Below are 21,684 nucleotides of genomic sequence, written 5' to 3'. Positions count from 1 at the left end.
TTTTCTAAACATATACAACTTGTGAGATAGTGACTTCTGAAATATATATTTTTGAGAAAATGTCATTCTTTTTGTAAGATTACACCTTTTTTGACATCAAAAAGCCCACGTCTTTATTCTCTAAAGATAATGAAATATTTCACAAAAATACTTTCTTGAAAACATACTCCTCGTATTCTTATATATTTGTGACCTTTTTTTTCTAGGAAATATCCTACTTTTTTCTCTAAAAATCTTTATTCTCTCAAGACTTCTTTCTTCAAAATATGTAGCTTTTTTCAAATATAATTTATTTATTTTTTTACCGTGCACATGACAAACTTCTTAAATCTTGAGTCTATGAAAACACACTTAAACACATTGTAAAGGTATTTGAACAAAAATAAAAATAAATTACAAGCATAAAATGTATAGAAAATACTGTACGTATATTGGAGTGTCTGTACATGCATGTGTCTTTAAGAGGTGGGGCCTAGTGGGGTGCAGTGTGATGTCGGTGAGTCTGCGTGTGAGAGTCTGGGTGTGAGCTGTGGCTCACAGCAGATCCCACGTGAGTGTGCTCATTGTCTTTTTGTTTTACTGTTCTCCTGGCATTCAATAAATGGCTGAAAAGTGCAACGTTGACTGTGGCTCCTCTTTCCCACAGCAAGGGCATTACAATAAATAACTACAGGGGTACATTGGCTTACAAGTTTCATTTGTTTTGTGACCATGCTTGTAGCTCAAGTCACTCTTTTCTCAAATCAACTTTCCCCATTGAGAAAAACAACTGAACATTCTGTGTGGATGGAAAGAAGCATAGTGGAGCGCACTATATGCGTGCACTATGTCAAATGTTAGCTTGCAACACAAAGCAAAAAAATTGAGTGAACAGCAGCTCGTAATGCGAAAAACTCATAGGTTTGGTGCACTTGTAAGTCAAAGCACAACTGCATACTCGGGCTTGAACCGCTTAGTTGACAAGTCGACTGCTACTCTGCATCGACGTTTAATGCTTGAGATCGACTAATCGCTAATCACTTGTTTTTGGCATCTTGTTTTCCAGTCAACCATTTAAAGTGGACTTACAGTTTACTCGCCCGTCTGCTGCTGTTGCCGGCCAAATTTCCGGTCTTCATACGTCTGCGCAGGTCTCTTAAGAGTAGTGGCGATCAGAGTACCCGAAGCTAGGCTAACAGCTATGCTACATCCACGCATATGCAACTTTTTTTCGCAATAAAAAAAAATATAAAACTCTATACTTGAAAAGTTACAACTTTGATTTCTCTGTTTTTTTTTTCTTTATAGTGTGGCCCTAATACTCTACGCCACTGTATCGCCCCCCCCCCCCCCCCCCCCTCCCCCGCCCCAAACCCCATATAAAAAAACGCCACTGGCTACATGTATTAGCTTCTCCTCAGCATGCTGGGCCACTTGTCGTTTTCACACGGCCATTATGCACACTTGTTGATGCCCGGGGATATGCTTGTTTTTGATCCTCCTACCTACGTTGCACCGAATTGCGCCGCTCCGACGTCGACACAACAGCGTTGTTGGCGGAGGCCTCAAACATAAAATGTGTCGCTACTGTGAAGCTTCTCTCCCCGCTGTGTCACTGAATAGCTGCATTGCTGACAAAACAGTTACCAGACACACACACACACACACACTCACACACACACACACACATGTACACGCACACACCCACACACACACACCATCCCTCCACGTGCACACACTCCCTTTATGGATTCTAAAGCACTTCTTGGTTTCCTTTTGTTCGCCACTCCAGGCTGGGCTCAGATCCTTGCCACTCGCTGTGAGCCCACTACACTCTATTGGGAGGATTACAGGCTGCGCAGTAGCAGATTAATGACTGACAAGTCCACGGCGCCACAAACGAGGCACGCCGCGCGGTATATGCCACTTTTTGTCCCACCGACACTGCGACAGAACTCAAATCACCGGGCTCCGGCGGGAACCGTTTTACATGCGCTTTGCCCAAAAAAAAACATCTTGATGTGTGTGTTCAAGAAAATTTACAAGGAAACCGTGAGAAAAGCTAAAAGTCTGAACAATTTTTATTTTGCAACAATTTGAAACCCGCTAAAGAAATGGCGGAAAAGCTGCACGCTTTCACTCAGAGATCCTGCAAAATTGTTGCAACAGAGCATTTTACACAGATTTTACCTTCAATTATTCATTATTTCAAAAATATATGTAATTTTCCTCCTATGATTACATTTTTTTGCTCCAATATTGAACATTTTTATAAAAATATGCAAATTTTTTCTTGAAAATGTCTGACTTTCTCCCAAAAAATATGATAGCTATTATGACCAAAACGAAAGTTGTAATTGGTGTCAAGAAAGTATGTTGACGTGATACATCTTGACTGAGGGACTCCTATCTAAGTTTAGCCTGGGTTGTTAGTGGATGTTATGGAGAGTCTTTGTTGCATGTGGCCCCCCCCCCCACCCCCCCGCCCCGAAATCACCGGTAAGCCATTTAATTTTAAGGGTAATGTTGTAAGATCACTATGAAATGATAGTCATAGTTTGTGGTATATTTACTGTTGAAACTATTAACATAGCCAAGGGAGGGCATCGATAGTATTTTTTTGCTATTCATGTCAAGGCTCGGCCCCTTGGTTTACTGTATCCATACTTGGCTGTGCTACATACTGTAAAGTAAAAGACACAATCACTTTATTTGCACCAATTATGGAAAGTAGCCGAGAAACTAGCTCCACAAAATGTCGCTTTTCCTGTAGCTAAAAAGAGGCCAGAAGCTCACACCACCTCGGAGCCTTGCTAGAAGCAGCTTATGTGTGTCATGAATCACTAAGTAGTAATATTTGGGACTTCTCACAGCCGTCAAACAGCTGAGGCTTAATTTCCTCAGAGTTGCCCTGCAGTGTCCAGGAAAGTGGAATGTGTGAGTGAAAAGGACAGAAAAGCATTTAGAGCTGGCCTGGTTCAGACCGTAGCCACACGGACACTTAATCTTTAAAAACGGGTGTTTTTCTTCATGTTTTGACACGTTTGCATGCCATGGAAAATCAACCTTTTAAAAACTCTGTCAAGGATTACGCAGAAACTACGCACAAACCATTTTTCCTGAAACTTACTGTCGTTCAGGGGGTCCTCAGTTTACAACAGTGCTGACTTATGATATTTCAAAATTATGAACTAGTTTGAATGATGAAATTGATTATTTCATATTTATGGCCTACTACTCCATTAGTGATTGACTACGGCGTGTTCGGATTTGCGTACAAATTTGGGTTAACATAGGAATGCCGACATAAACTGAGGAACCCCTGTACCTGCTTAAAAGTGAGCAACCCCTGAAAACGAGGCTGCAGTCAATTGTTGAGGCTAGTACATCTCCAGACTTAAACCCTATTTAGCATGCATTTTACTTGAGAGGAGACAAAAGACGGTAACCCCCCACCCCCCAGAAAACAAATAAACTGCGTGGGTATGGTTCAGCTTCGTTATCATTTCCCCTTGAGGAATTATAACACATATAATAAATTAAATAATTTAAAAAATTGTAATTCAATTAAATTGAATTCATTTATATATTAGATTTAATTTAAGGTCATTAATGGCGTAATTGTTCACTTGCCAGACTTGCATGGTTTCAACCCCTACTCAGTGACGATGTGAATGTGAGTATCACTGGTTGTCTTTCTCGATATGTGCTCGGTGACTGACTGGCGACCAGTCCAGGGTGTAGTATGCCTAAAGCCCATTGTAAACTGAGATTGGCTCCAGCTCCCCACAACCCGAAAAGGGATAAGCTACAGAATGTGGATAGATACATGACTTTATATTTTGTTCAACTTATTATTCATCGAGAGATTGTAACATTTGACGATACACGACTTGAAATGACTAAAATAAACACACATCGCTTACCTTTACGCTGCAGTGTTATACTCCTCAGTCTCCACTTTGCTGCAGCACAGCCCTCAGTCTCCAACCAGATAAATTGAGTCTTCCGAAATGAGGCCACACTCCAAGCAGCTGTGGTAAAATACTTTTTTTTATAGAGCATTATTCCATATCTGAAATATAACATCATGGCAGAATATGCACAGAAGTCTCTTATATACTGTACTTTTTAATGTAAATGTAGTTTATATATGTGTGGGAGAATGTGTGTGGGAAGGGAAATGTTTGCTCATGTGGAAATGTGTTGTGGTTTCTTCCACAATTATAATAGTAAAAGACGTATCTTTTCAATATTTTAAATACAAGTCTTTGATGGTGTCTTTAAATGTCTCTGAGTATAAAAGCTGGTGTTCTGACCCTCATTAGTCCATTAATGACGATGACTCCAAAATCTCTTAATGTTGTAAAACAGCTCCTTTTGATCTTCTATATATTTGTAAAACAGCTCCTTTTGATCTTATATATATATATATATATATATATATATATATATATATATATATATATATATATATATATATATATACATACTGTAGATATGTTTTTATACACTACTCAAAGAAAGTGAGGTGTTTTTCTAAAATTTCAGTATGAACCTAAAATGCACTATAACCTTTACAAGCCCACTTAATTTGACCTTCTCTAAACGTTTGCATGCATGTGTCCAACTGTTCAATGTTTCAGTACTTTTTGTACAACTTGCTGCCCTCTAACAAGGAGCTGAATGACAAAATTCATGGTTTTTAATCTGCAAAGAGACCAAAACATTTCCTGGTTCAGTCAGTAATTAAACAGTCTGCTTAATCATGCTGTTCACATTTTGACATCATTAATTCATTGATTAGGTAATTAATTAATATTAATCCTTGTTAGAGGACAACAAGTTGTGCAAAAAGTACCGAAACACAACAGTTTGACATGTGCAGTCAAAAGTTTAGAGAAGGTCTAATTAAGTCCACCTCTAGGTTCATCCTGAAATTTCACCCGAAAGATGGTGATACCTAACTTTCTGTCAGTAGTGTATATTATCTGTGTTTATTCTCTTTACATCTCATCATTGCTTAGTCATATTGCACTTGAAGCAACCGTCCGGCGCCATAACAAAGCTGAAGAGGCCTTTTTGGAGAGCTCTAAAAGCACATCAAGGCATTGTCATCACCTCCAACAAAAAGGCGTTCAAATCTCAACCTTTGTGTCTCGTACTCCCACAGTTTTTCTTTTGTATATTTGCATGTTAAAATCCTCCAGGTCGCTCATGAAATCCCCCGTCTGCGGGGGTATTGCAGTAGCAAAAGTCTTTTTTGTTTTCAGAGGAACCAGAAGCATTTCTTCCTGTTCTTCTTGGTGCTCGCAGTGGGACGCACGGCCTGGGGGGAGTCCTGTTGGCTGGGCGAGCCGGATGGAGGGGTGGAGGTCTGGGGCGAGCCCTCGGGAGGGTCGCCCACCTTCCACGTGCGGACCACCTGTCCTTCCTGAAGACGAAAGTCGTGCTCTACGCTGGGAGGGGTGCAAAAAAAAATAAAAAAATAAATGTCAGTCACAGAAAAATAGATGCAGTGGATATAAAGATATCCATAATATTCATTGGACATACTGTAGCTAGCAGCTACTAAAAGATGCTAACGTACCAGTCAACATCTTCGCTCAGTGCTCTTGCTTGTCAAACAACCACAAACTTGAAGGTCACAGAAAATCAAGTCTAAGTCATTTTGTTGACAAAAAGTTGGTCAATACTAGTCCTGGTTGTGAGACTTATCAAGCCAGACATGGTTTATAAGCTATGTTTATGTTTTATCACGGTGCTTCATTTTCTTCAGAGTCACTCAGCATAATAACCAATGTTTTGGGATTCGTGCCATCACAGAATGTCTTTTGTTTACAAAAAGTCCTGTCAAGCCACGTGAATGAGAACAATAGGAAGTAACCTATCCAAATAAAAACAGTATGAAACATTGAACAGAACCATCACTACCATTGATTAACCTGCTAGCCCAAGAAGCTCATGTAGCAGACTACATCTTCACTCAGCGTTCCTTCTTGTCAAACAACACAAGTTGGTCAATATTGGCTCCGAGTCCCATCAAGCTAAGCGGAATGGGAACGAAAACAGGATGTAGAAACCTACCAAAATAAAAATTAAAAATCTAACAATGAACTAACCATGAACAGAAACATCACGGCTTGCTACTGACAAGCATATGGCAGCTAACCAGATAGCACAAGAAGCAGTCAGTGATCCTATTTGTCAAACAGCACAAGATGGATTCAAATTACTCAATTTCCAAATAGGTAACAAAAAAGAGGAAGTTTGAAATTTGGATAATACAAGCTGTAACAGCGCTATCAAACATTGAACACAACCGTCATTACTCACTGTAGATTAGCATATGGGAACTAACCAGCTAGCACAAGAAGATATTATCATAACAACAGCCTACCTCATTAATACACTTCACACAGTGTGAACAGATGGACTTGAATGACACGAATCATCAAATCATCATAGTAAAATTTAAAAACATGTACTTAAATAATGATTCAATTCAAATGTTTTCCACATAAAGGGTAAATACAAAATTGGACCTAAATACATGTTTAAAAACAAACAGCTCTTAAAGATCAATGCAAATCTTATAATTTAAAAGTTAAATAAAACGGAACTGTACATATGCAGTGATTCTTTCGCGCACCACTATAGGGAGCCCGCATACCACTTGTGGTACTCGTACCACACTTTGACAATCATTCACTTCGAGAGAGTTCGCGTAACAGCCAATAATTTAGCATTCAAAGGATTTCCCAAGACAATTTTTTCGATAGCAAGGCTGTCAACGCTAATGTTAGAGCTAAAATGTTGAATGTCTCTGAAATGACAAAAAGTATGAAATAACACCAATGGATGACACTTAGTCATGTGACTGATATCACCTAGCAGTGTGTTGCTTCCTGCTGTGAACCCACGCGCTTTTTTTTTTTTTTGGCCATTCCTTTGCTGCTATTCCTGCTTATTATTAAGCAGTAGCCTAGTTAGCGGGTGTTTCTCATCACACGGCAGCAGCAGCAGATGCTTGGAATAAATATGAGGACTCCCACCATTGTGGCGATGCAGGGCCTGGTGGAGGACTCTCAGATGTATTCCCGTATAACAGAAAACAACAACCCAATGCCTCATTTTTTTCTCTTTTTTTTTTTACACCACTCGACAAGGTGTTCTCACACTTTTTGGTTACAGGGGAGAAATACATACAGCGGGCACAACCCCGTGAACTGTTACATTGGGCTTGAGGAGCTCTGCTGAAACTGGGGGGGGGGGGGGGGGGGGGGGGGGGAATATGCACCTTGAGGGTTTACTGTACTTAACTTTTCCTACTGTCACAATTGGGTTTTGGTGGTGCTGGCGTGGAGGCAAAATGTGGAGGACCCAAGTACAGAGAAGCAGGGAGGCAAGACAGGAGGCTCAAAAAGGTATTAAATTTCAAAAACAAAAAAAGGCGAACATGGAACACCAAACACTAAATTAACAAAGTCCAAAAATCTAAACTCAAAGTAACAAAGAAACAAACCACTTGCCACTAAGAACCATGACAGGACTAAGGAAACATGGGATATAACGACAGATGACAATGCACCAACCAAACTGAAAGAAACCAGGGAAGTAAATACTGTACAAGCAAACTGACGAGACAACACTTGGACAAGACACTAGTGGCTGGAGAAACTGATTGGTAGACACAACGGACACGACTGACAAGAACAGGTGGAAACAAAAACCAAAAAAGCAAGACTAGACATTGACATGGCAAGGGATACAGGGAAAAACATGACATGACAAAAACAAAAACTAAAATATAATCAAAACAACGTCAACCAAAACATGGCCCATGACACATTTTCTTCAAGCGCTACCTAAAATGACTAGTACTTTCATGGTGCCATTTTAATCGTGGTATTTCCGCTCTGTTCGTGGAGGGTGTTTTTGTAGCAGGTGCTTAGTATAGCCGGCGTTAGTCCTGCTGCAGAAAGGGGACTGTATCATTCTACCTTGAACATTAAAGTGCTATCTTGTTCTTTCACAGACAATCATCAACGTTGCATCGAGCCACCAATCAAATCCCAGGAGGATTGGAGGAAATTGAAATTGAAGATGAGGAACAAAAGCCTCAAAGACAGCAAGCAGGAGGAGGCAACTGAACAAGGATAGGCCTCATCATGCATAAATCATCCCTCGGGGATTCATCATCCAGTCATCTCAGGTAGGAGTGGAATTTACCTTTTAATTCCGGCTAATCGCGGGACGCTAAAAGCAGTCGGATCGTCACAACACATCGCGGCTTAAGACAGCGACATTTATTATTGAGAATATTTGGAGGCTGCTCAAGGAGCACTGAAGGTCTTGGCAGCGAGTCAAAACTATATATATATATATATATATATATATATAAACTCAACATTGTGTTCATCTCGTTGTCTTTTTGGCATAGTTTCATCAGTGGTAGGAAGTAACAAAGTACAAATAGATTTATCAGTTATCTGTACTTTACTTGAATACTGTTTATTTTTCTGACAACCTTTTTACTCCCTGCATTCTAAAACTCCTTACTTGTCAAACTACCTTTATTTTTTCCAACCTCTGCAAATGACGACACAAAGCAACAAATATGTAACTAGAGAAAGCTAACATCAACTGCAGTTGGGCTCTCGATTGATTGAGATCTTGGGATTTTATATAGCGGGAAAAAAAACAGCGACAGAATGAATGTGTTGTCTTGTGCCAGCCTAAACAACAATAGCTTCTGGCCTTTAAAAATGTTCAACCTAATCTGAGAAAACAGTGATTTTCTGATGTTATCGTGTGCTAATTTACTATTTGTTTTGTCATGTTGTTGTTCTTTTGCTCTGGACCCGCTGTCACTTCAGTCCTGTGAGTATTTGGCTTGTAGCATAGTTGTGTTAAGTGATATTTTTTCCTTCTCAGTAGGACCACCATACAAGTTAATAAAAGAGGAAAACAATTTTGTTATTAGTTACTAAGAGTCTGTACTTTTTAAAAATACTTTTGTTTCAGTAAAGGAGTTGAATCAGTACTTCTACTTTTATGAGAGTACTTTGACAGAGTACAGTGGTGCTCTGAGATGATGAGTGCCTTGACTTTTTCGAGATACGGGCCCCACTGCTAGCAAACTTAACGACATCCGGCCGCCATCAATTTACATTGATTTCCTTATAATGGAAGGACAATATCAGTTGGTTCCGCTTATGCACCATTAGGTCGGTTTACCAACTGCTAATAAACCTTGCAGAAGCAAAACAAGGAAGGACAAAGATATACAGTCCTATTTTGTGTTCCCTGGTTATGTGGAGAGCAAATGTTATTACTGAGTATTTTTATACAGACAGTACTATTAAGTGCAACTTGTCCTATATCAAACATTTTTAAAAAGAATTTGTTTTTTGGGGGGTGCTGGAACAGATTGATTGCATTTCCATTAATTTCAATGGAGAAAGGACATCACCGTATTTTCATTTTTTATTATTATTCTTTTTTTTAGTATCGGTAGTACTACTTCGGTACACAGTGTGAGTACCTTTGCCACCTCGGAGTTTCATCGAAGCATTTACGTGTTTGTATTGCACACAACCTTATTAGTCAACCTCTGACCCTCTCCGTAGGGTTTTCAGAGCAACCACAGACACGCTGGCATGTCGATGAATAAATAAGACAATGTGTTGTTTACAGACAGCGGATGAAGAATGCTGCGGGTTAAAGATCAGACGCTGCGTCAAATAGCTTGGCAAAGAGCGAGTGAAAGGATGAATGATTACTGGGGAAATGCAAGCAAATAAACGCATTCAACTGAAGACCCGCCATTGTGGTCCTGTCGTCGATTACTCCGTGGACTCCATTTGCGAGGTGGGGATGCTGTGCAAAGTGTACAAATGAGGCAAGTTCAAATACATGACAACAGCAGCCAAATGTGAGGCTGGCAGCTGCAATCCGTCCGCTCTGTGGGGAGAAAATCTGTTCCTCGCAAAGTCCCGGTCACCGCTCTGGTTTACTTTGGGAGGCGTCCCAGCTGACGCGCGAGGCATCTGTCACTCGCTGCTCGGAGAAACCCGTTTAGTAAAACGTGTCGCTTGGGAACAAGCGGCGCCGAATATCACCGACAAAGCTCGTGGTTGGACAAACGACTAACCGGGATGTTGAAAGATGAAAACGCTTGGAGACATCTGTCAAGGCCTAGCATTTCAGGGGCCATATTTTGTACCTCAAGTAGATGCTCTGATATCATATACAGTGGCACCTTGAGATACGAGTGATCCAATTTACGAGTTTTTCATTTTTGTTTTTATTTTATTGTGTGCTTTGACTTGAGAGCAAAAACTTGATACAAGCGCAGTATGTACTGATTAATGCGAATGGCTACCAGTTTGACACACACTTCTGCAATAACAAATATGCAAACAATAACATTTAATTGAATTATTATTCATTAATTCAATACATACATCATTATTAATTGAAAATGCTGATCATGTTAATGATTTCTGAAAATAGTTACCTGCAAATGATTATAGTATCAAAATGATCCTTTTTACAACATTCCTAGGAAATCTCAATGTCGCATCACTGGTGAGGTATTTTTACAACACAGTAACATTTATTTGGTGTTATGTTTCATAATTATTTAATGTCCACTTTGTTTGGGTGCAATCTCAGGGAAATATTCTGAGTCTTTATCCCCCAAAGTGCACAATTAGCTCGCAGTTTGCCGCGTTTTTGTAGAGCCTCTTTAATGCGGGACGTCCCCGGCATTGCAATGCAATGATCTGGAATTCATAGTGTAGCTTGCTGGCGTGACTTGTACTTAAATGTAGGTTGAATACAGCTGGGAGAGAAGTTAATTATGTTGTGATAATTTGGAAAACAGTGGGTTTCTGTACGCCTTGTGAACATGCCGTTGGACTCTGCATCTTTTTGCACAATTGTTTTTTTGTCAATGTCTTTATGTCTCCAACGTGTTCTGTAAATTGACCGTCTGTTGTACTAGAGCGGCTCCAACTACCGGAGACAAATTCCTTGTGTGTTTTGGACATACTTGGCAAATAAAGATGATTCTGATTCTGATTCTGATTTCAATTATACATAGTCTATGCAGTCTACAGTACACCTGCGTTTTCAAGAGCAGTTATTGCACTGCAAGTGGATAGAATCTTACACCAGAAGTAGCTTTGGCAAATCTGGCAGGGAGAATGTGCGTGCAAGAGTGTGAGATTGAGTGTGTGTGTGTGTGTTTGTGCGCAAAGGCACTGAAGTGTCACTCCGCCAGGATTGCTGCTATTGAGGAAATTGGAGCGAAATCTACTGTTTCAGCGTCTCTGTTGTGGGACAAATTTAGTGCAACATATGCGCTGAGGTGTGCTGACACAGTCTGTCCTAACAAGTCAAGCCAGCGGCCGCCCACAGAAATGATCCCTGTGTTTCCATGATGGGGATGCTGCGCCTTCGCTTACCGGGGTGAAATTATTTTTGCTTCACGCGGTGGTCATGAGGATGATAAAATGGCTGCTAAATGATGCGCCGCATGCATTATTTAGGTATTGACTGATCGCTGCTTTGACAGCTGAGTGTTTAAACAACACTCAAGGATCCGCTGCCTCTCGCAGCAGAGAAAGGACAGGGAAATAAGAGCAATAAACATGATAAAACCACATCATATAAAAGATTCTAACAAAACATTTTCTTTGACAAATGGCTTTCGTCTTCCAGGTAGTACTCAGCTCACAGAAAGTTCATGTCAAAGAAGGTTTACTTTTGCAAAGTTTCCTAAAACTAAAACTAACAAAAATACCTAAAACTTTTTTTCCCCCAAAAAACACGACACATCCATTCCACTTAGGCGTCCATTGACGTTCTTTCAACGTTTGCCTTACACAAGCATCTGTCCAAATAAAGGCCTCCTCTCAAATAGATGCCTCCCTCAAATAAACACCTAGTACTCTCTTCAAATGAGTAAATGAAGTTTTCTTTTTGAGGCGATGCGCCTTTGTTTTGAAAATGTAATCGCAACTCAGCAGGTTAAATGTGTCAACCCTTTTTCATCACAGCACCATCTACTGGATCAGGTGGGGCACTTTCCCATTAGCCCCTTATGCCAAATTAGAAGGGTTTTTTTTCTTTCTTTTGTTTAACAAATGGCTGTCATATTTCAGGTAGTAGTCAGCTAACAGAAAGGTCAAGAGAAGATTTGCTCGTGCAAAGTTTGGAACATCTGAATCATCCCCCCCCCCCCCCCCCCCCCCCAAAAAAAAAACATGACACTTCCATTCCACAAAGGAGTTCATTGAAGTCCTTTCAACTTAGCTCTGTGCTCTTTTCAATCTGTTCCATTTTTCATGTGCACTTCGCTTCCTCCATGAGCCTTTGAGGAGAGACGGGCCCAAAGTGTTTCTACAATAACTGCAATCTGTGCCGGACTTTTGGAGGCGAGGGGACCTTCACCCTGTCGTGATGAGGAAGAAAGATTGCGGCAGCGTGTATAACCTGAATATAGCCCCACTGCGGCTCAAGGTGTCTTCACCATCTGCTCCCACACGAACTGACCCAACCGGGATGCGGTGCGTTTACTACAATACACGTGATGAGCAGAAGTGGCAAAAATCTCACTCACACAGATACTACTGTAAAAAAGACTGGTAAAAGTACAGATTCATCTCAATCATGTAAAAAGTACAGACTCTGGGACGTACTTAAGTTAAAAAGTAAAAAGTAAAACTGAATGTCTGTCAATTATATACGATACCATTTTAACTTGGGAAGAAAGAGAAGAAAACATTACGTCTCATGTTGTCATTGTTTTTAAGCTAAGCGTGAGCTAGCGTTGACTCTACTTATCGAAACAATGTGTTGCCATAGCTTTGCTAGCGTGAACGAGGAAAGAAAATCTAAATTAGCTAATGATAACAAGTGAAAAACAGTCACATTGGATGTATGAACTCAAAGCAAAGATTCTCAAAAAATGTCAGGCCACTCGTATCGCAAAGCACCACTGTATTTATGACAATAAAGACGATGATGGTGATGATTCTTCTTGGATGTTGAATATCTTGCAATCCTGAATCAGTTGCAGTCGTCATTAATGTTCCCTGGTTCACATCCTCCACATCGCCGATATCGTTTTTTTCCACCTCATAAGAGCACAAGATCTCACGCAATCAAGATGTGGACCCCGGATGATGTCATTTTTTTAGTGAAGGTATCTGTTTTACCAAATGTTGGGAGTAAAATTAAAAAGTCAGTTGAAAAATAAATACTCCAAGTGAAGTACAGATTCCTGAAAAATCTACTTAATTATGTCATGAAGTATTTGTACTTTGTTATTTCCCACCACTGGCAAGCAGCTCGGAGTGAGTGGGTGCGAGTGGAAGAGCTTTAGGGATCTAATTTAACCGTGGGCAGGTTTCAAGCGTGATTAGTATTTATATGACACATCATCCACATGAGGCAGTGCTCCCCTCATCCCCCTCCCTACACCCCCAATCTCCCACCTCCTCACGGTGATGGGCGCCATCTGGCTCCCGGCGTCGCCGCCAGTTGGGAGCGCTGTGATGACGGCAAAACAAGATCTCCTTTTTTTTTTCCTCGCGCCTCTTGGCTGCTCAGGTTTTCACGCCCGGCAGTACATCTGTCACATAAAACCAACACTGGACATGATGGCTGCACTGTTTTGTGAAAGGATTATTGTAACCTCACCAGCGAAGCGGAGATTTTTCACGTGTGCGCAACACACTGGTCACAGTTTTATTTAGTGTCCCCTTCGACTACAAGGATTTAATCGTTGATGAAACTGTAGAGCTGCTGTACTACATTCTCAGTGTGTTTTTGTAAGCCTTGTTCACACAGAGATCCTGCAAATAAATATATAGACAAACAATCATTCACTCATATGGACATTCAAGTCTTAAATTCAAACCTAACACGCATGCTTTTGGAACGTGGGAAGAAGCATGGGGAGAACATGCAAACTCAGCACACGAGGGCCACAGTCGAGATTCGAATGCTGAACCTCAGAACTATACGGTAGCAGCACTGAAATAACCGGCCAACCCAACTCCAGCTCCTGACATTACTCCTTCGGCCACGCCCCTTAAAGGCGCACATCCAACACACAAATACTACAGTATGTACAGTAATTAAACTTTATAAAAACCTTTTTTTTCTTTACTTTTATCATATTATACTGTTCTTATACAAGACATTACTATTTTCTTTATTAAAAACACGTAACAAAAATTTGTATTGCTTTTTTCTGAAACGGATCAGTAAAGGATCAGTGGCATTTCCATTCATTTTAGTAGGAAAAATGAAATATGAGTAAATTGAGTTACAAGCTTAGTCTCAGAATGAATTCAACTCATAAATCAAGGTACCACTATAGTTCAAACTAAACTACAGCATCTAAGCCCGTCGTGTTTAATAGGTAAAGAACTTTTAGCCCAATCTTCTCTTTTTGGGGTTTGCGTGAAAGAGCACCGTACATAGAACAAATAATTCCCCTTGCCCCCAGCCGCCAAATCCCCGACGACTGCTGGTTGTACATTTCATCTGCACAGTTCAGAATGAGGCCGACGCCTTCGGTGTGTATCCTCGTCCCCCGCGAGGCGCCTGTTGCGCGGCGGCTCAGCCCTGAAGTAAAGATGGATTACTGCAGAGGAACTGCCTGGCCTGCCCTTTTACACGTTTCACACACACCACTTCTCCATTATCCGCCTCATCCGTTGTGTGGCGCACACGCGCACACACACACACACACACACACACAAAGAAGCAGGTCTGGAAGCTCTGACAGAGTCGTTAGAGAAAGGTCAAAGTCAAGAATCTTGACAAATCTTTCTTCAGAGAGTGAAAATATGTCTCTCACGTTCATTTATACTGAAAGCGCAGCAGCTTGTATGTGTCGGGTTTCTATCCGTTGAAATGTATCTCTTCTTCTCTCAGCCGCCTCCATGTGTTATTGGTCGGAGGAGGCCATGCGTAGTTGTCAGAGGATCAATGTCTCGTCAGATATGGACAGACGGTGTGTTTGAAAGAGCAAAACCAATCTTGAAGATTGCCTCCGTGTGTATCGGCTCTGGGGACTTAACCTTATTAATCGATAGGCCGGCCGACCACGGACTGCTCAAGTAAAGAGCCTTGTTGAAGCAACGAACATGTATGGACGCAGAAAGAAATACATTTTAAATGTGCCTTCCTTTCTTGTTCCACCACTTTCTTTGTATGAAAGAAAGTGACCTCATTTAAGGCTAGAAATAGTATAAAGTCGTCATTAGATCAGAATAATTCAAGTTTAACCCCATCTACAAACTTCGCCTTTTAAATGCAAATGAATGCAAAATCATATGGATGGTAATCATGTGGCTGCTATTTCTGAAAATGGGGTTAGAGTACATTCCAGCCAATCGTACCCCCGATGACCTCTTTGCACCAAACAATTGATCACATCCGCACCAGTTGAAATGTTTGTCGAACAACCGGTTGCACCTCCATCGAGACCTTCGCGCCGACAATATTGCTCCGAACTACTGTTCGTAACCACTGCATCAACAATTTAGTGCAGAGCGACAGATTGAACCATCCCGTCAACAAGTTTACCAGAAAACCAACTGCACGCCCTTGACAAGTTCACTGAGCAACCGAGTGCACTATCAACAAGTTCACTGAATGACCAATCAAACACATCGTCAACAACCGGTTGTACCCCCTGTTAACAAGTTCAAAGATCAACTGATTGCACCCTCCCCATCGACAAGTTGGCCTCACAACCAATCGCAATCCTTGACAAGTTCATCAAGTAACCATTGCATCCCTGCCTTCACATGGTCAATTTAGCCAAATTTAACCCGTCCACAACTTTGCATCAAACAACCGGTCGCTCCACCGCCCTGTTTGCGAGTTCATCGAACAATCAATTGCACCCCTTTCCGTCCCTTGCTATTTTACCCAACGAAGTGTGCTTATATTCCTAAAATTCACATCCCTGGTTGAGGCTGCTGAGAAACGGTAGATTGACTGCAGGCGATAAGAAACACGCTCTCCCATTTATCAACTCCAACTTTCGACACTGATGCTGCATGTTTGCATTGGACGTACTTGGGATTTGCATAATATTTCAATATGGGTGTAATTCGTAGGAAAGTGAGCCGGTCCACGAAAGAGTTGCCTCTCAAAATTCATATCAGTTCTGTTCGCTTCGCTTCATTGCCTCTTCAAATACAGAAACACGTTCCCCCACTCCTCCTTCCTTTTAAGCTCGCTACTTTCCTGGGAATTCATCTTATCTCCCAGGAAGTGGGCTCTTTTCACTGGCGGTTATGGTAATGTCAGAGGATTGTCAATGTTTAATGAACGGCCCAAGGCGGGATTGTGCTTCTGAAATATCCCGGTGACCGTGAACATGAGGAGGGCTTCATCTGTAATTTACTGGTGCTTGTCTTAATGCGCGTACACTGACGTGCAGATTTCGTTTGGACAGACTGCCGCTTATTTACATGCCGTTATTTATAGCGCACGTGTGGGTTTCCCTGAATAAAGCTGCCTTGTGTTCCGCTTCATTTGGCTTCGATGGAAAGCAGCAAGCTGCAGGTAGTGCCTTCTCCTCTCCCATACGCCCTTCACTCGCTGTTCGCATTCCAGCAACAGGGCTTTGGCTGCTGTGCTCGTCGTCCCTCATGCTTTTGGGTGTGAAATAGACTTATATTGAAGGCACGGAAGTAGGAAGCGGCTTGTGTGTGTGAAGGATGCAAGACCAAGCTATCTACTGGGGGGGAACGATCACTCTTTCTGTATGTGAAATGCTACGTTCCCCTGGATGAATCCCAGACAAAGAGGAGCTGTCAGCAGCTCCGGGCCCGTGTTGGAACAACGTGGAGAGCATTTGATGCCTTATTAAATGTCTGCCTGAGCCACTTTGGGTAGTGAATGAATGGTGATGGAAGAAGGACCGAGATGAGGGGGAAACACTTAGGGAAGCAGATAGAAGCAATCAACCTGACTATCGACCAGTCATTCATTCGCCCATCAGTACACATCCATCCAGCTGCCGTCCATCAACCCGCTCATGCGCTTGTCTGTGGATCCATCCCTCAGTCATCTACGTATCATGAATTCCTCCATCCATTCGCTCGTCATCGAAAGGGGATTTACGACAGTCCAACATACGATGTTTCGAGGTTAGGAATGGCGCGAAAGGAAGTCATTTGTGCAGCGGGATAAAAATACGTTGTCACGCGACACAAGAAGGCACTCTCTGTTTTATGGACTCTCCTAACCTTAACCGTAACCCTACGCTCCTCTTCACCGTCATAATCCTCATAAACAATCTGCTTCTCCAACAGACCTGTCTCCACAGTTTGTTTAATTATTTTTGCTTCCTGAAGCCACTGGGATGTCATACCAGTGAGAAATATGGCCGTCCTCTCCCTTTTTACACCCCTTAACAGCCTGTCAAGTGGAATTATTAAACAAATTAATCTTTCTCCTACTGCTGGTGGATCTGGAACGTAACTTTTGCGATGAACAGGGGATCACTGTACTGTTTTCATCATTTTGGTTAAATGGGGAAAATGTTTGTCTGTTTTCTGGACTACACACTAACTACACAACCAAAATGTCCTCGGTTTTGGACTGTCTCGACATACAACATTTCGAGGTTACGAACAGCAAACAATGTACTAGTCACTTCACTTGAGCTCCGGCGTATCTGAAGCTCGCTTGTAAATCAAATCTCGGTTCGCAACACAGAGCAAAAATCGACCAAGCTTGAAAATCTGGAAATCGGGGCACTCGTACGTCAAGGTACCTCTATATTTACTGTATGTCAGTCATCTTTACATAGTGTCATCATCCATTTATTAACAAACTGATTTGTCCGCAGAGTCCCTCACCAAAATCTTGTAGCCTGGTATCCTCCCCCACTTCATTATTACTTTTTAAAGCCTAAAAGCTTCTGTGATTAAATTTTTATGGCGATGAATATTTGACTATGTGTTATCTGAGAGGGGTACAGATCCGGTGCAGTGAATGGAGGACTGCGTGTTGAGAGTAAAAAGTTGAGCTATTGAGAGTTAACCTAGTTTCCTTCTTGCACTTCCTCAACCCCCTTTCTGGTCTTCGGCAATCGAAGGGCGGCGTGCCAGGACGGAATGTCGTGTCAGTGCGGATGTGCGTCAGGAAGCGCTGATTCATGACGGGTGTGTGGTGAGAGTGGCTTGAGATGAGTCGCTACTGTAGGCGCTGTCACAAAATGTTCATCGACATCACTCCCCGTAGATTTCGCGTGAGTCGATAAACTCTGGTCCTACATGTGTTGCAGGCCCGGTGAAGGAGTCCTCCGGCGTACCACTGCTGCGCCTAGCACGCATATGCTGATCAGGGCTGTCTTTGACAAATGAGACGCACTCGCGAAGTAATTTCAGAGTCCATGTGAGAGACTGATAAGACTTGTCAACTTAGAGTTTCAGTTGCACAAAGCGAGAGTGCTTTCACACTAAAACCAAATCTGAGAAAAACTGGACTCCAAAGGGAGGTACACACATACCAATAGTCTACACCAATAGATTGGAGAACCCCCCCCCCCGACACACACACACTCCCCCCTTTGGATTTAAATCAAAACCCAGATTATTGGATGTTGATAATGTGGGGTTGGTAACAGGTATATTCAATACTTCAGTGTTGGTGATTTTTGAGGTTGAAATTTCATCAAAAGTATTTTATTTATTTATTTTTTATTAAAGAGGAAGGGATAGCTCGCTAGTTTTCTGTTATATTCAGCGTCAACTCGGTTTGAGTTTCAACACGTTCCCTATGTTGTCACTATGCGTTTGCCTGGCGTCCGGAGGTTACAACGCCTCCTCCGTACCTTAAATGCGGAAGTGCTGTGTTGATACAAGCTGGCACACAACTGGAAGAGAAACTGCTTGTGTTGAGTTTGTATAACATGTCTCACAAGGGATTTTCCATAATAAAAATGACAGTGATAAGAGTTACCACAACAACTCATGTAGATATGGGTCAGTACAGAGTAAAGGTGCAACAATTAAAAATTAATCGACAACTAATCGATTATCACAGTAATCGGCAACTATTTTGATAATTGTTTAATTATTTTGAGCCATTGTTTAATTTAAAATTGCCCTGGTTTAAGCCCCTGCACAATAACTATTCTCAGATTTATACAGTCCTACATAATAGCAGACTGTGATTAACGGTAATCAAAATAAGACTTTTGCAAACATCTGCTTTTACTTTGGAAAACAGCAATCAACATTTTTGTTGATTGTTACAGACCAAACCGGTAACTGAATAATAATCCATTTATTTAAAAAAAAGGAATTGTCAGTTTAATCTATTGCGAAAATAATCGTTATTTGCAGCCGTAATATAAACAACCTGTAACTGGCATGTAGTTGAACCTGAATCAGCCTCAGTAGTGTAAATCAAATTAGTAGCCCTTCACATTAATCAGAACTCAGGAAGTAGCTGTTTCAAAATGGTTGATGAGTACATCTCTCCCTCTCGTGTTATATTACTTAATTGTTTAGTTGCTTTTGTTTGATGATTAAACAAAGCCAAATGAACAACAATAATCATTGAATAAACTTTAATCAGAAAAAAAAAAGATTTAGCAACAAACTTTAATGCAAAATAAATGTTATGAACCAGTGGAATAATTGTTAGCATAATCGCTTATATAAACATTTGATAGGGACAGCCCTAGTACAGAGTTTTACAAATGCAATCTGATCACTTGCAAATGACATTATTACTATTATTATTTTTTGTAAAGGCAGTATCCTTGGGCACCACTTGTCATTGCGTCCAATCGGTGCGCGATGATCAGGTATCCCTAATACCTTTCCCTTCACTGCATGTGCAAATGAAGGATATTGCTACATGTCAATGTACGTTGCTGGTCAGATTGAAATGTGCATTACCATCATTGGCAGGATTTAAGAGTAATAGTACCGACTGGTACTACCCGCCGCAGTGTGTGAGCAGTCAAGTCGTTAGCTTCGACTTAACGTCCTGGGCGGTTTATTTCTGTGTTGTGAGTTGCAATTTCAAAAATAACAGTTCTGGAATAACCCCCGCTGCAGCCTTTACTCAATTATCTCCCGCTCAGCGCAGGCGATGACGGATTGCCTTTAAAAAAGAGAAAAAGAAAAAAACACCGGGTGGACTTTTACTTTGGCCGCAAACGTCGGGTCCTGAGTCATTAATCTACGTGCAAGCAGCTGCTCGTGGAGCTCCTCCAGCCAAATGCGTGATGGAGCAACCGAGTGAGGAAGAGCTGAGATAAAGCAGCAGAGTCCAGATCTGATTAGGCTGCACTCCGCAGGGATTAAGCACAACAGCTCCTTGTTAGACTCTACTTTACTCTCACGTTGGCCATTAGCAACAAGAATGATAACACGTGGGGGGGCGGGTAATTAACTCTGCTGCATGGTCACACAATCGGAATCTACATATTAATACGCGATCAATGCGCCACCGGTGCCCGATAAATAGTTTTGGAAGTGTCATGCATTATTCTCGCCGTAATGTGAGGCCTTTATTTTTTTAAAGGCTGAACAAATGAAGCGCTCAATTAGGGAGGGATTCCTTCTCGGGTACAAAGTGTTCAAAATGTAATGTTCTGTCGCCAGCTGCATTTGCATGCAAAGTAGCATTAGCCTTTTTACATAAGTTCTGCCTTGGAAAGAAGTCCAGAGAACAAAGCCACACACTTAAACACCCTGTATCATTAAGCGAGATGTAGTGTTCATTTTATGCTTAGATTATTCAGATAAAGAGTACGCTGCAAACTGCAAGCCTACAAATAAACACTGTTCAGTTAATATAGCTCTGACAAAACTGAGCATTATTGTCTTGTATTGGATCTCATTACAATGGATGCCCTCACACTCACGGTTTGGAGCCTGCGGATTCACCTGTTTACTGAATTGAAAACAAATAATAATCAATCTTGAATTTTTTCCCTCTTGTTTTTCCATTTGTTTTTTTTTCTTTTTTTCTTTGTGTTTTCTTTATTTTGGTGGACCAACCCCTGAAAATGCTTATTGGCAGCAGTTTTTCCCAGCTTAGTCACAAATTTTTCAGTGCAATTATAATGGGCTTCCATAATACACAGAATTTTGCTATTCAGGTTCCGGCCCGGTCCCTACCCCCCACGAATTGCGGGGGTACACTGTTCATTGTATGCAGGAAGTGTCTTTTCCTATATATTACATATTGCTGGCATTTTGGGGGGTCGCAAGCCATCATTTGTAAAAGATAACAGACACACATGGGGACTGACCAATAATGGACATCTCATTTTTCTCAATTTATGCAGAACACGTTAGAGCATTTTTTCCGGCAAGAGACAAATGTATCTTGCTCAGTGTGCTTGCCGCTTGGGCAAACGGGCAAACGTTTCCTCGTTCTGACCACGCCACAGGAGTGGGTTTTCAGTGTTTGCAAATAATCACAGACATCGCCGTGTGCAGAGGAATAATTTCCCCCTTTCCTTCCATTTGATAGCTTAGGATGAAAAGTTATTCAAAATCCTGCTGTTGCCTGGCTTTTCCCCCCCCACATTTACTAATTCTCCCTCATTTAGCAAAGCTGTCCAATTAGAAATAGGAGACAATTCAAATCAATTTAGGTGCCAAACTATTTTTTATTCAACACATTCATCTGTTG

At 41.4% G+C, this 21,684-nt stretch overlaps 2 protein-coding genes across 6 annotated transcripts in view; one reads left to right on the top strand and one right to left on the bottom strand.

The window, feature by feature from the left end:
- Nucleotides 1–4,014: 4,014 nt before the first annotated feature.
- The window catches only part of LOC133464999 (mucin-2), a 40,348-nt gene continuing 22,678 nt past the window's right edge, over nt 4,015–21,684 (bottom strand). For 3 of the 5 annotated variants that reach the window (XM_061747282.1, XM_061747281.1, XM_061747283.1), the window contains one exon: nt 4,015–5,433. In XM_061747282.1, coding sequence (XP_061603266.1) covers nt 5,118–5,433 — 316 coding nt within the window. In that variant the 3' untranslated portion in view covers nt 4,015–5,117. Of the gene's footprint in view, nt 5,439–21,684 lie in introns of all 5 variants that reach the window. The other 2 variants (XM_061747284.1, XM_061747285.1) reach the window with 1 other exon arrangement.
- Nucleotides 8,008–21,684, top strand: part of zgc:73226 (uncharacterized protein LOC402792 homolog) — a 51,392-nt gene continuing 37,715 nt past the window's right edge. The window contains exon 1 of the mRNA XM_061747295.1: nt 8,008–8,194. The gene's annotated coding sequence lies outside the window, so the exon portion shown is untranslated. The remainder of the gene's footprint in view (nt 8,195–21,684) is intronic.

Source organism: Phyllopteryx taeniolatus, chromosome 15 (genome assembly GCF_024500385.1).
Source record: "Phyllopteryx taeniolatus isolate TA_2022b chromosome 15, UOR_Ptae_1.2, whole genome shotgun sequence".
Classification (NCBI taxonomy): domain Eukaryota; kingdom Metazoa; phylum Chordata; class Actinopteri; order Syngnathiformes; family Syngnathidae; genus Phyllopteryx; species Phyllopteryx taeniolatus.
The sequence above is the reverse complement of the archived record's forward strand: the minus strand, read 5'-3'. Positions and strand labels throughout refer to the sequence as shown.